This window comes from Pseudochaenichthys georgianus, chromosome 1, assembly GCF_902827115.2.
Source record: "Pseudochaenichthys georgianus chromosome 1, fPseGeo1.2, whole genome shotgun sequence".
NCBI classification, from domain to species: Eukaryota; Metazoa; Chordata; class Actinopteri; order Perciformes; family Channichthyidae; genus Pseudochaenichthys; species Pseudochaenichthys georgianus.
The window spans coordinates 46,663,871-46,679,320 of NC_047503.1; the positions used below are offsets into that span (position 1 = coordinate 46,663,871).

The following is a 15,450-nucleotide window of genomic DNA, read 5'->3' on the forward strand; positions in this document are numbered from 1 at the left end:
CGGCAGAACCCCGGGTAGATGAGACGTCCATGAGAGAAGGTCCTCCGCGAGCAGCGGGGTTGTCATCATGGCAACAACTCTTCCTAAATCCGGGGAAGCCATGGTGCCTGGGGTAGGCCACACATCAAGCGCAGGTGTGTCTTGTGGGTGTTCAGCGTCGGGAGCGACACCGGTCCCGGAGATCCCCAGCACCAGGTAGCCGACCAGGTAGAATAGCAGGGGAGGTAGCCACATCATATATAAAATAAACTCCTTAATGTTTCTTGATTTATCGTCCAGTTAAACTTGTCCTCTCTGACTCTAAAGTCTCAGAAAGTTGACGTGAACTTTATAAACTTCTTCCTTTTGACCGAAGAACAACCGTCTGGTTTCTCTCTGAAAGCAGCGGCACTACTATCCAGAAGAATATCCTATCATAATTAGAATTTTCTTTTCTGGTGTCAGTGGAATATCGGCAGCCAAAAAAGTTAAAGTCATATGTTTTGTTACAGAAAAGTTTATTTTTTGACAACAAAACATAACTGTGTAATGGGTGTTACTGGCATTTGGCTCATCATGCATATTAATAATCTAAAGAGGAAGGAAATCTTTTAAAAGCCTGATATCCGTCTTCTGCTTATTGAGGAAAGGCATCTTTGAACACATCGTTCCTCCTTCACTGTGAGTAGAAACATTTTATTGATGTAATGATTCTGTAAACCTCCTGTGGACATTATTTAATCTGACATGTTTTATAGTCTCACAGAGATGAGAGGAGCAGCTATGAGTTTCACTGCAGCAGCAAGTGGATTAGTTGTCTTCCTGCTCTCTGTGTCAGGTACTGTACATCTACACTTACATTCATCACATGAACAGAGGGGATTCTGGGAAATGTGGGACTTGTTAAAATCAGGTCACATGTGGGAATAAGTGTGCAGTCTTCTTCTTTTTCTCATCTGTATATCAGACGGAAGCTGCTCACACCTCAGTGCTCTGCATGTATTGTTATTGTTCACACTGACCTCAGCAGCAACCTGACCACAGAGCGAACAGAGAGGGAACTGTTCAGAGAATCACACACTATTCTAATTAATGTGATCGCTAATCATTCACTGTTCATTTATATGAAGGCATTTTCCAATCTTGTGTCAAACTGAACCCTTTTTGCGTAGACTTCTGTTCTACCTGCTTTGAGTAAGAAACAACAAAGTCAAAGAGTATCATTGGTTTTAAAATGCCTAAGAAGGAATTCACATGTGTTTCTGCTCTATCCAGTAAAGTTTGTAAAATGTTTATTTTATCATTCTTTGTTGAAAGTACTGATCTGGCAATTTCTCAACAATGTATAGATTCACTTTGATTGTGGTGTGCTCTGTGTTACAGTGGTTCAGAGTCAGTATGGCATGACTTACTCTTCTACTAAGATCTGTGCAGTGAAAGGATCAACAGTGGAGATAAGATGCAGCTACACATACCCATCAACATCAAATGGTCATGTTAACACAGTGGAGAAAACATGCTGGTTCACTACATGGAAAGATCTTAAACCTGTAGATGTGACCACAGACTCAGAGTATGCAGGTCGTGTAGAGGATCTCTGTGAAAACAACACCTGCACTCTGAGAATCAAAAACCTGACAGAGAGCGACTCAGTTGAGTACTGGTTTAGCATCAAAACAAGGCAATATACCCACTTGGGTGTTCCTGGAACCACTCTGTCTGTTACAGGTAACATTTACACTGGGTTTATAACAATAACTGAGTTATAACAATTAATTTCTTAATTTCAACTTCTTGCAAAATAGTGTCAATATTTTGATTTATATTTATGTTTTAACATAATGACAGTTTTGTTAATTCTAGCTTTATTCAGATCTCCAGGTGCAGGTGAGCAGATCAGGATCGTCTACTCTCCTTCAGTGTCTCAGCAGTTGTCCACCTGGTCACACTTCTTACATCTGGTTTAAGAACAGACAGGAAGTGAAGGAAGAGACATCTTCTTATGCATACTTCAATTATGAGTCAGCAGACAGTTATTCCTGTGCTTTGAAGGGATATGAGGACTTCCCCTCTCCTGCAGTGTGTGAGTTTACTCAAAGTCTTCCACTGACATAATGACATTAACATCCAGTATAAAATATATCATCATTGCACTCATGTATCTATTTACCCACCAGAGGTCGCCAGCAGACATGGCAGTGTCCAAAGACACTGAACCAGGGCTCTAGGTTTTCTGTTCGATTTTAAACTCGGTACAATATAATCTTGCTACGAGGGATGCTACTAGAAAGAAGAATACACGAGAATTATGAAGGAAACTTCTTCCATGACATAAAGATTAACACTTTCCCTCAACGTTTTTAGATTTCTGATAAAGGATGGAATCAAGTTAACCACCCACTCTGTGTTTTATTAAACTATTGCTCATTAAAATATCTTCGTGGAATTAAATGTGAAATGTGTTCATGTTATCCCCTCCAGATGCTCCAAAGCCTCCCTCTGTGTCAGTGAGTCCCTCTGCTGAGATAGAGGAGGGCAGTTCAGTGACTCTGACCTGTAGCAGTGATGCTAACCCAGCAGCTAACTACACCTGGTACAAGGAGGATGGAAATGCAGACCTTTCTTTTGTCAGTGAAGGACCACGTCTTTTCCTCAGCTCCATCCAGTCCTCTGACTCTGGACAGTATTACTGTACAGCTGACAATCTGCTGGGGAGTCGAAGATCTGAACCCATCTTTATTGATGTGACATGTAAGTAAAACCCAGATGATTTAAAAAGCATCATGCAACCAATGAAAACTTTGTTCACAGTCTGCTGCTGTAGGTCAATGAGATGGAGAGCAGCTACAGTCGATGATGAACATGAAGTTGTGTCTACAATTGGCTCCCAAATCTGCACAAATGTTCTGGGTATTCAAGCCAACAGTAATACAGAAAATGATATACGTATATACTAGTGCTGTCAAAATTATCGCGTTAACGGCGGTAATTAATTTTTTGAATGAATTGCGTTAAAATATGTAACGCATTTAACGCATGTGCAGAATGGCCCGCCCCATACGTGCCACCAGTGGCAGCGCCAGGGTATGGCTGGGGTAGGCTACACCAATACCAATAAATGGCTTAGCCCCACCATGAAAAATGATGTTAAAGTAAGCAAAATAAAGTCTGCCAACTCGCGAGGAGTAAATTGCACAGACAGCAGTTAGTAAGATTGATTTCAGTAGCCACGGTTTTGAAAACTTTTGTCACGTAGTGATCGTCTTCTCAATAGAACACCATCTGATAATGGCGTGGTGTTGTTGCAGGAAGTCCCGACGGAGAATACTTTTGCTGTAGTACAGGGGTGCACATAACTGGTACGCAGATTATGTGCGTAATCTGAAATGCGTACCGTCACTTGTGTCACACAGCGCATTTGCGTTCCGACGTACTTGTGAAGCTTTTCCAGAAGGCGGTTAGATCACCGGACGACAGAGTCGGTCTCCGTGTGCACAGACAGGGCTGCTGTTAACGTCGGTCTGTACAACGGAATTGTGCCAAAACTACGCCAACCGGCTGCGGAGGGAGACTCCCCCCCTTCACTGGAGAACTGCGCTGAAACAGCTGATCACAACGTTCACACTCTGTGGTCACGAAGTACTCCACTAGCCGCCGCCGCCCCCCCTCTGTCGACTTTCCTGAAGTACTCCCCCGTTGATAGAAATCAACACGTAATGAATTAAGACCCCACGGTTTGATGATTGATAGGTGTGTGGGTTGTCTTTCATTTTGACACGCAGACATTTTTTAGAATAAACATAGATACTGTATGATAAATGGATATATCCGCCTTCTTTCATTTATCTTTCCATTCCCACAACAATATACATAAAGAAATGGCATATTTTGGACATAGTTCGAATGGTGATTAATCATGATTAATTAATTTTTAAGCTGTGATTAATGTGATTAAAAATTGTAATCGTTTGACAGCCCTAGCATAACATAATGTTTTCTTCAGCTCTAAACCTGTGAAAAAAAACTCCAAATGCCAGATGTTCCCACAGAGAGAACTCTTTCTCATTTCAATACACAATTCAACATAGTGTGTTTTTACCCGTTTTTGTTAATTTATTGTATTTCCTCCAGATGCTCCAAAGCTCCCCTCTGTGTCAGTGAGTCCCCCTGCTGAGATAGAGGAGGGCAGTTCAGTGACTTTGACCTGTAGCAGTGATGCTAACCCAGCAGCTAACTACACCTGGTACAAGATGAATGGAAATCGTAAACTTCCTCCTCTCACTACAGAACCAAAGCTTTTCTTCAGCTCCTTCCAGGTTTCTGACTCTGGAAAGTATTACTGCAGAGCTGATAATTTGCTGGGGAGTAGAAGATCTGAATCCATCTCTATTGATGTGAAATGTGAGTAAAACCCAGGAGATTTAAAAAGCATCATGCACCCAATGACAACTTTGTTCACAGTCTGCTGCTGTAGGTCAATTAGATGGAGAGCAGCTGATGAAAATTAAGTTTTATCTACAATTGGCTCCCAAATCTGCACGTATGTTCAGGGTATTCAAGCTAGCAGTAATACAGAAAACGAAATCTATATACAACATAATTGTTGTCTTTAGCTCTATACAGTACCTGTCAAAAACACTTTGAAAGTCAGATGCTCACACAGATAACCATTTTTCATTTCAATTCAACATGATTTTTACTCATTTCTGTTGATTTATTGTATTTCTTTCAGATGCTCCAAAGCTTCCCTCTGTGTCAGTGAGTCCCTCCGCTGAGATAAAGGAGGGCCGTTCAGTGACTCTGACCTGTAGCAGTGATGCTAACCCAGCAGCTAACTACACCTGGTACAAGGAGGATGAAGACTCTCTAAAAGCTTCAGGACAGATCTTCACCATCACTGACTTCAGAGCTGAACACAGTGGGAGTTATTCCTGCGGAGCCCAGAACAAGTTAGGACGTAGCAACTCCACCTTAACTCTGATTGTTGTGGCAGGTAAGTTCTCTACATTCACCAGACCTGATTAACTTTGTAATAATAATAATAATAATAATATAATATGACAATGTGATTTATCAATCTGTAGTTAGAAGTATCACATATGTGTTCATGTTTCTAGGGAGTTCAACAATGACAGTGAATATCATCGGGACGACTCTGGGGGTCTTGATGCTGATTCTTGTGTTTCTCCTGAGTCTGTGGATGAGGTACAGCAATATAAATTCATCAGTTTAAATATCCTTCTTACGTGTTTTAGTTTACTGTTATGAAAAAAATCTGTATTTGATGTTGCCCTTAATCCAGGAAGAAGAAAGCTCTGCACTCCACCACTGAAGCACATGAACCTGTAGAGATAGAGGTGAGAGAGAGCGGACCTATTGACAACACTTTCCCTTCCTCAAAGCTATACTGTGGCTCATAAATGCAATGTGAAGAGAACTTGTGTTTAAAGCAACCCGGTAACATGTGACGATTTACCATGCTGGGAGACGTGAAGATGTCACGATTTCGTCCCTTCAAACGTGACGGTTACACGGTATAGTTGACCCATGTTAACCAGTGGAGAAATACCCGGAAATGCCAATCAAATGCTACCCCGACGGCCGGTTGTTATTGTCAATATTAATATAATAATGATTTATTTTGTAATAGTCACATTCGATTACGTCAATGTTCTTGTTGCCCCAGCTGGTCGACACCTCTTTGAGCAGAAACAAAAGCTACATCAATGTATTAAATCGATGTTAATCCATGCGTGTGGATGTGGAATTAACGGACGTGACGTTGTGCGATTGCGTTGCCAGGCAACAGCTTCGGTTCATGTTAATTTACAAACTCTTCAACTACAACCATTTTTATATTTAAAAACATGTTAGAAGGCCTCACGAAATACTTTAATGTATATTAACATTTAAATTTGAAGAAATGTGTGTATAACAAAATACATCCGTCATAAACGAAACCGGAAACAGACGTAGGCAAGATCCTCAGCTCGATGATTGGATGGTGTAGCCGCAATGCACGCTGGGATTTGGTGTTTATGCGATGTGAAATCCGCAAACATTTTTTAAAAATAAAAGAATACTTTATTCCGAGTGTGGTTGCTTTTCTCTTTGAAAGTCATCACATAACGGCATTGTACTCCACGGTTCGGCTGCATTAAATATTACATATCCGCCGTAGTTCGCTATTTATAGAGCCCTGCTGAGAAGACTTCTAGACAAACATGAAGAACTGCCGCCAAAACTGAAAACGTGATGTGGATCATAAATATATCAGCAATTAAACAACATCTTACATTTATTTTCACACAATACGTCTCCTTGCAGTATCAACACTAATTCTGCTGACTTTTATATTTGATCCAATTGGTAGATAGGCTGTATTTACACCATAACGGTGCACAGCTGATAGAAAGGGACACCTGGTGGTTAAAGCACGTTATTGCATTTTATTATTTTTATTATTAGATATTAATAGGATCCCTATAAAGTATATTCATTACTCATTATTCTCTACTAATAGTTCATTAAATACTGTATATAATGACTATTTTGCACATCCCTTTCAATATTTCAAGATTTTCTAAGGTTTATTGCCATATCATATACACAACTACGGTGTAGTTATGCAATGAATGAAAAACTTGGGTCACAGGTTCATTACAACACATCTATCAATATGTGTGTATAACAGAGGTGGGAGTAAGTCCTACATGTGCAAGTCATGAGCAAGTCTCAAGTCTTGACCTACAAGTATCAAGCAAGTCCCAAGTCACTGTGATGAGAGTCAAGCAAGTCAAGTCATTGCTCAGGTCAAGCAAGTCAAGTCAAGTCATTGCTCAGGTCAAGCAAGTCAAGTCATACGAAATTCTGATGAATAAACCCAGTTTCCACATTTAAATCAGTGACAATTAGACAGTGGTTATGAAAATGGATTCAACCCACACTATGATCTTCATTACATGCACAGTTAATAATTTGAAATCAAATTTAGACCAATGACAATCATATTAGATTCATATTAACCCTATAACTGCAGACAATATAGCTAGGACTCAAAAAGTCTGTTCAAAAAAGCAGAATTCCAGGTAAGAAAATCATATATGGCATTTGCCATTACACATATTTAATTTAAATGTATGTTAACACTAGAACCGCCAACAGCGTCAGCACCTACATAGATATCATTTTCAAATCATTTAATTTGTTCCTCTTCATAATTTCCTTATAAACTAAGTAGGACGATTTAAAACTCACTTAATTGGGTTAATTTTGAAATTGCTTCAGTTTATCATCATAACAGATAAAAAAGTTCAGATTCATTTTACAATAAATCAAGGAATGATGCACTTCTACAAACAAAAACAACATAATTAAAACATTTAAACAAACTACTAAAAGTAGATGAACTACATCATTCAACAGTTTACAGTAACTTCTGATAATAACACAGGGGAAATAAACGAGGCATCTCTTTTCCTCTCTCTCTCTCTCTCTCTCTCTCTCTCTCTCTCTCTCTCTCTCTCTCTCTCTCTCCTGACAGCCCGTCAGTATCAGGGTTAGTCAAAATGAATCCCTTGGCGGTTCTAGTGTTAATTTACCGTTTTGTCTTCTCTTTGCAATGCTTAATCGATTTGAAACCAAGTCTAACGTAGCTTAAACTTAACGTTATCTTTCTAGCTAACACAACACATGCACGTAACTTTCTCTGTGGGGTTTTTTGTAGTGACGAATGAAGTTGGATGTTGTGGTGGTCGTGTCACTGATCTTTATGCTGCAGACCCTGCATACCGCTGTTTTCTTCTTATTACCATCCTCGACAATATAATCCTTGAATCCAAACTTCACTATTTTTGGAGTAAAGCTAGCTGCTGCCATGTTAACTGAGACTCCTGCCTACTAGTGGGTTGCCAGGTTTGCGTGCATGGCGCTATAATCACTCAATCACGTTTTTCGAAAAAACTAAACTTAATATCTCACTACAAAAACAAACACAAATATTTAATTTTAAACAGTCAAGTCCTTTCAAGTCATCTATCTCAAGCTTAAGTCAAGTCTCAAGTCATGAATAGCAAGTCAAAGTCAAGTCAAGTCTTTCATCAATGTAAGTCAAGCAAGTCTCAAGTCAAAAAATATGCGACTCGAGTCTGACTCGAGTCAAGTCATGTGACTCGAGTCCCCACCTCTGGTGTATATCTCCACCATTAAACTGTCATATTCTGCACATTTCTTATACTCTCTACATACATCTTATAAGAGTATTATACATATGTATAATATCAGTTAAAATAAGTGCTTAAACATAGTTAACATTGCAGGAAAGTAATATATTAGACGTTAAATACTTTGTCAGGCTTAATATTTATCTGTAGATACAAATGTCACTGTGCTCTGCATGTGTGACCATTAAAGAGGGTTTCATCCCATATTCTTCTTCTATACCCCCAACGTTTTTGTCTTATTCAAAAGAAGACCTTAACCTAAAGTATTCTTTAATATTTTAATTAATTATTAGTTTGTCTGTTTTGCACATCCTCCTATTAATATCTTCTTTTATCTTAAAAACAAAGACCGTTATGGTGTAAATACAGCCTATCTACCAATTTGAACAAATATAAAAGTCAACCAAATTAGTGTTGATACTGCAAGGAGACGTATTGTGTGAAAAGAAATGTAAGATGTTGTTTAATTGCTGATATATTTATGATCCACGTCACGTTTTCAGTGGTGGCGGCAGTTCTCCTGTTTGTCTAGAAGTCTTCTCATCAGGGCTCTATAAATAGAGAACTACGGCAGATATGTAATATTTAATGCAGCCGAACCGTGTATTACAATCCCATTATCTGATGACTTTCAAAGAAAAAAGCAAGCACACTCGGAATAAAGTATTATTTAAAACAAATGTTTTCGGATTTCACATCGCATAAACATCATATCCCAGCGTGCATTGCGGCTAAAACATCCAATCATCGAGCTGAGGATCTTGCCTACATCTGTTTCCGGTTTCGTTTATGACGGATGTATTTTGTTATACACACATTCCTTCACATTTTAATTTACATTAAAGTATTTCGTGAGGCCTTCTAACATGTTTTTCAATATAACTACAGTTGTAGTTGAAGAGTTTGTAAAACGCAATCGCACAACGTCACGTCCGTTAATTCCACATCTACACGCATGGATTAACATCGATGTAATACATTAATGTAGCTTTTGTTTCTGCTCAAAGAGGTGTCGACCAGCTGTGGCAACAAGAAATTTGGCGTAATCGAGTGTGACTATTAAAAAATAAATCATTATTATATTAATATTGACAATAACAACCGATCGTCGGGAAGCGTTTGCTTGGCATTTCCGGGTATTTCTCCACTGGTTAACATGGGTTAACATACAATACCGTGTAACTGTCACGTTTGAAGGGATGAAATCGTGACATCTTCACGTCTCCCAGCATGGTAAATCGTCACATGTTCACGTCTTGCCGTGATACCGGGTTGGAGATAAAACCGGCCCACTCCACATGTAGAGTCACAGTTCCAGCTGTAACTTTACACAAAGTTTCTGTGATTTTCTTCAGACGCTCACCTGATGGAAACAAAGAAGAAGGACGTTGAAATGTCCCTGTGGAGAGCGAGGCTGTGCAGGATGTGTGCAAAGTGGATATATTCACGTTCAACTCTTAAAGCTTTTATTGTCAGTTAGTAGCAGCAGCTTGTAGGTTTAGAGAATGAGCTGCTGGCAGCTTGAAGTGAATCATGTCGAGGTGTCAAACATGATTTATCGTTAAGACCAGCCGATGGTCAGGTGCTCTATATTACTGCTTCAACTATGTGTACATGCTTATTTGTTATATGCAGAGTTGTTGATATGACAAAAGTCTCGTCAAATTGTTTTTTTAAGTCCACATAATAAATAACTTTTGAAAAATCCTGATCAGCTTCTTGGCTTGCCAGGAACATCTAATTTTACTCCGTGCCCACTTTAGATTTTAACACATTTAAATCAACATGAAAACAGAAGCACCCTTCTAGCAACTAGCAACACGTTTCAAGTGTTCTATATCAAGGAAATGGATCATCCCCCTCAGCGAGATTCTTACCATAGAGCTCATGACACATACGTCCCCCGTGCCAGTTTTCCAGTATCAGGTCCCAAGCTAGTCATTTGGTCATTTGATAGCAGACTGTGCAGACTGTGCAGCTTGGAAGCGAGAGCAGGCCACCACTATGGCGGATGAGGAAGGGATTGTGCTATCACACAGTGGTGTTTTGCCTCAGAGCGATTCTCCTCATCGTGATGGTTTCCGGATTTCTCGTAACAGAACATGCTCATTCTGTTTCTCTTCCAAGACCCAAGAAAAATAGATTGTGTTTCTTTTGTCTTGACCCTGATCATCTAGTGGCAGAATGTGTAGCTCAGAAGAAGCAGGTGGCAGCTTCCAAGCGGTCTATGGAAGAACCAAAAGGCCGGCTCCCAGTTGCAATGCGACAGAGTGGTGAGTTGCAGTTAAGTTCTGCGTCCGTCTCTGAAGCGGTGAGGGTGGACCTGGCTCAGAGCAATGTGGATCTGTGTTCAGTGAGGGATGTGTGTATTCCATGTGTTGCTCCAATATCAGCTTCTTGCGAGCAGTATAACGTGTGCTTAATGCAACTTATATACTCAATACTGTGGCTAATCACCACAGGAGCAATTTGGGGTGAAGTGTCTTGGGATTTGAACCTGCGACCACCTGATCGGAACACCAACGCTCAATCCACTGCACCACACACCTCCTATAAACCAAAAACAATGAAATGGCATTTTCCATCCTCTCTTATTGTTACGTGCCGCAGTTGGTGCTTGTGTGTGTGTGTCTCTCTCTCTCCCTGATTGTGTCCAGGTGCAGCCTCTTCCCCAGGTGCTCCCAACCCCCAATCAGGGCCTCCTTAAAGGACCAGAGGAAGCCTGCAGTGGCCCTCTTCTTCTCCTCTGGCTGCGTGTGTGGTGTGGTGTGGTGTGGTGTGGTGTGGTGTGGTGTGGTGTCTCGTCTCTGTGAGCCCTTCTCACTTCTCTTATTTTTCATCTCCTCGGTCTCGGTCTCACCGGAAGTTGATTTGTCTGCGCCATCTTGAGTAGCGTCCCAATGGCCTTATTTTTGCCGGAGGACCGAGGAGCGATAATGGAGGAGCTTTAACCGAGGAACCACCAGACCATCCTCCGATGAAATTCTCAGACACTCGCCCCGCCCCCTTACTGTGTATCGCTCACTGATTGGACGATGCAGCGCATGCACTGATCTGATGCTTCTTGACATGAGAGCAGTTTCCCAGCGGAGTGAAGAAAACACATGAACCTCACGGGACTCACTCCTCAGTTTATACCGTGTTTTGTTTCAATTCATGTTTCATTTAGTTACAAATATGTGATATATCTGAACAACAACGTGGTCAAAAATCATTTTCTTCATTTATTGGAAACATTTTCATGATCGCTTTTTTCGTTTATACATTTTAAGAATGGCGTTTATCTTTTTTGAGAATGAGTTCTTATTTTATTTCATGTATTTGGGTCTACAACAGATGATACACATGTTTGTGTCAGTCAACGTGTGCTAACAGAGGCGGGGGTGTGTGTGGAAATAACGGGGACAGAGCTGCTGTCAGACGATCAGCTGTGCAGCGTCATCACAAACGGACGTCGCTTCACGTGACGCTCCGGAGGAAAGGATGTCCCATTGCTCTTAAAACTCATTTCCCTGCTTCTCGTGGTTTCCTTGCGTCCCTCCATGCTTCCCTGGTGGGAGGGACTAGTCGTAGGGAAACAACGCAAGTGAGGGACGCAAGGAATCCATTTAACCGAAGTGAGAAGGACCCTGTGTGAGGCCTAGTTTAACTTGTGTTTTGTTTATTGTTAGGAAATGTGCTCCAGTTTACCTTTTTGTGTATTGTTTAATTTAGTCACTTTCTTTTCGAAGAAAGTTGTTCTTAGTTACTTTAAGTTTGTTTTGCAAATTGGCTGGTGAGCCTCTTTTCTTTATTAATTAAAGCATCACTTCGTGGCTTCAGCAGTCAGTTTCCTCTCCTTTTTCTCTCGCCCGGTTATTTTTGTGTTTTGTTTACTTCCCTTTGTACCCCTAGTTTAGGAGGGAACGTACCACTTATAATTAATAATATGCCCTTCATCCTGTTCAGTTAAGCTGCCTCGTGGTTCACGGGTCAATGCGTTCCTGCTCCTTCACTCCACCTGCAGACTGTGTGACGACGTCCTCAGTGCTCAGAGAGATCAACTGTTATTCTCTTCTTCATTTAAATGCTCTTTTCTGGTGTCAGTGTCATCGGCAGTGAAACAAATGTTTAACCAAAGTCTCTTTTAATGTGTACTTTTTTAAAACAAAACGTTGTTGTGTAATGGGTGTTACTGGCATTGGGCTCATCATGCATACTAATAATCTAAAGAGGAAGTAAATCTAGTCTTTTAAAAGCCTGATATCCGTCTTCTGCTTATTGAGGAAAGGCATCTTTGAACACATCGTTCCTCCTTCACTGTGAGTAGAAACAGTTTATTGATGTAATGATTCTGTAAACCTCCTGTGAACATTATTTAATCTGACATGTTTTATAGTCTCACAGAGATGAGAGGAGCAGCTATGAGTTTCACTGCAGCAGCGAGTGGATTAGTTGTCTTCCTGCTCTCTGTGTCAGGTACTGTACATCTACACTTACATTCATCACATGAATAGAGGGGATTCTGGGAAATGTGGGACTTGTTAAATCAGGTCACATGTGGGAATAAGTGGGATGGATATGGATGAAATGCAAACTTTCCAGAAATATTCAAAATATATGTTTTGTGTAGCTTTGTTGAAACGGGTAGATGTTACCAAGTTTTAGTAGTTTTTTAGTGTTACATGTAAAGGATATTTGTACAAATGTCTTTCCTGTATTGGTCAACGTCATTTTAACTTATCTGTGTGCTTATTACTCTGACACGCTTCAAACTGAGAATATTGTTCATTCATAACTTTTCCCTCCTCTTCATGTTATAACATTTTGCTTTGTTGTATTTTTAAGATGAGCCTGGTTAAAATCTTTCTGTCGTTTTCATAAAAATGTTAGTGTTTTCGAGGGATATTTTCTAACAAGTCATTTCATACTGTCTCAACTTCTCTCATGTCTACACTCTGCACCAAACCCTTCTAGTTCCTTCTCTCCTCTCTGACCTCAGTGTTATATTCCCATACCCTGAGTTAAAAGCAGTCTACTTCTTTTTCTTATCTGTATGTCTGACAGAAGCTGCTCACACCTCAGTGTTCTGCATTTATTTTAATTGTTCACACTTAACTCAGCAGCAACTTGACTAACTCTGAGCGAACAGCGAGGGAACTGTACAAGAAAAGCACATATTTGTACATTGAATAATATTCCTAATATGTTACTGTTCATGCATCTTAACACATTGTGTTTGGACTTATGGTCTGGTTTAATTCAGCAACAAAGTCATACATTAGTATTTGCAGCAGTTATCAACTCCCTTAAAAGGAATTAAGAGGTGACTTGATGTGCTCCCCTTCTCTAGTGTATAAGATGTATATATTTTTTACATTTTAGAAACTCAACTTCCATAAAAACATGATATAGTTCTCATTATCAGTTCAGCTCTAGTTAGATAGATTCATGTTTATAACGTCTGCTGATAATTGGAGATTTTGAAATTATAGTCACAAAAACTCCATAAACACATTTGTAGTTTGATGCACTGTTTGTTATTAACCAATTGTTAACTTAAGTTATTAACTTTGATCATAGTTTCTGATGTGCTCTGTGTTTCAGTGGTTCAGGGTCAGTATGGCTGGGGAGTGACTTACTCTTCTACTGAGATCTGTTCAGTGAAAGGATCAACAGTGGAGATAAGCTGCAGCTACACATACCCATCTACATGGAAAGGAAGTGTAAACACAGTACAGAGAACATTCTGGTTGACTCAAAAGAAAGATGGTGAATATGTAGATCTGAAAATAGACTCAGAGTATGCAGGTCATGTAGAGGATCGCTGTGAAAACAACACCTGCACTCTGAGAATCAGAAACCTGACAGAGAGTGACTCAGCTGCGTACAGGTTCAGATTCACAACAAGAAACGATGCATTCTGGGGTATTCCAGTAACTTTGTCCATCACAGGTATCTGAAATTGTCCATCTGAGATATTTAAAATGTTATTTTAATTTCTATTTTTAAACGTGATGTTTTTTTTGTGAAATTATACTTTTATTCAGATCTCCAGCTGCAGGTGAGCAGATCAGGATTGTTTACTCACCTTCAGTGTCTCAGCAGTTGTCCACCTGGTCATACTTCCTACATCTGGTCTAAGAACAGACAGGAAGTGAAGGAAGACACATCTCCTTATGCAGACTTCAGATATGATCCAGCAGACAGTTATTCCTGTGCTTTGAAGGGATATGAGGACTTCCCCTCTCCTCCAGTGTGTGAGTTCACTCAAAGTCTTCCACTAACACAGTGGTTCTCAAAGTGGGGGGCGCAGAGGCATGCCAGGGGGGGCGCGAGAGACCAGGAGGAAAAAAAAACAAAACAAAAAAAAACATAAATTGATAAATTATTGATTCGAAAATAATATGATATAGATGGTACAGTACTATTACGTCTGGGTCTCTGTGTTTCAATAAAGCTCGGCTCTGTGTGTGTGGAACGAGCCATTTTGTGTGTGCGAGCGAGAGAGCGAGAGCGTACCGGTACCGGAGATCGTTGTTGTTAGCTTCTGGTGCTAGCGAGCTACGCTAACAGATATAAGGAGTTTTTTCAACAACAAAGTGGAAGAGAGTCCTCTCCTGTCAGACTGAGAGACTCAGTGAGCTAAAGGACTCTCTCAGTGTTATCTCAGTGGGTCTCAAACGTTTGGGTCATCATTAATGTAAACAATTATTTCCGAGGCACACGTTTAGATGATCAATATAGTTATAACAAAATAAGAGAATAAATGAAAAAACAGCTATGAAATACTATATGACAATAGAACAAGAATAAAGTTTAAAATGGTAATTTATAAAATATCTATAAAGAAAAAGTAAATCTGTTTACAGTTCTGTTTCATATGGGTGTTGAGAGATGTATCCATAAATCTCTTCATTTTGCTCTCAAAGTGCACCAGATTGATGCTTTCAACTTCAACATTTAAAAATAAATCCTCGCGAGGGAGCATGCCCCTGGACCCCCCTAGAGTAGGTCCACACACCACCTATAAAAATAGCACTTTACCCCTGCTTACACCTATATGCCGTGAGCTGATTATCGAGCCTTCATTGTAACTGTCACACTGTGTATATGCGTGGGGAGTGTTGCAGTAGAAACTTCCACTGTAGCGACCGGTACATTAATGGGAAACCCTAAATGTTTGAGCACCCTCTATGAAATGTCAAGCTACCCCACAGCATCCCCAAAATAAATCTCTGGCGCCACCACTGAGCCTGACTATTTGTGT

The 15,450-nt window shown here is 40.1% G+C and overlaps 1 protein-coding gene across 1 annotated transcript; it reads left to right on the forward strand.

The window, feature by feature from the left end:
* Positions 1-747: 747 nt before the first annotated feature.
* On the forward strand, positions 748-9,826 carry LOC117453239 (B-cell receptor CD22-like). The gene is made up of 8 exons (XM_034092106.1): positions 748-817; positions 1,363-1,707; positions 2,461-2,730; positions 4,111-4,380; positions 4,712-4,972; positions 5,097-5,184; positions 5,282-5,336; positions 9,557-9,826. The coding sequence occupies exons 1-8, from the start codon at positions 748-750 to the stop codon at positions 9,566-9,568; spliced, it is 1,371 nt and encodes a 456-aa protein (XP_033947997.1). The 3' UTR covers positions 9,569-9,826.
* Positions 9,827-15,450: the final 5,624 nt, after the last annotated feature.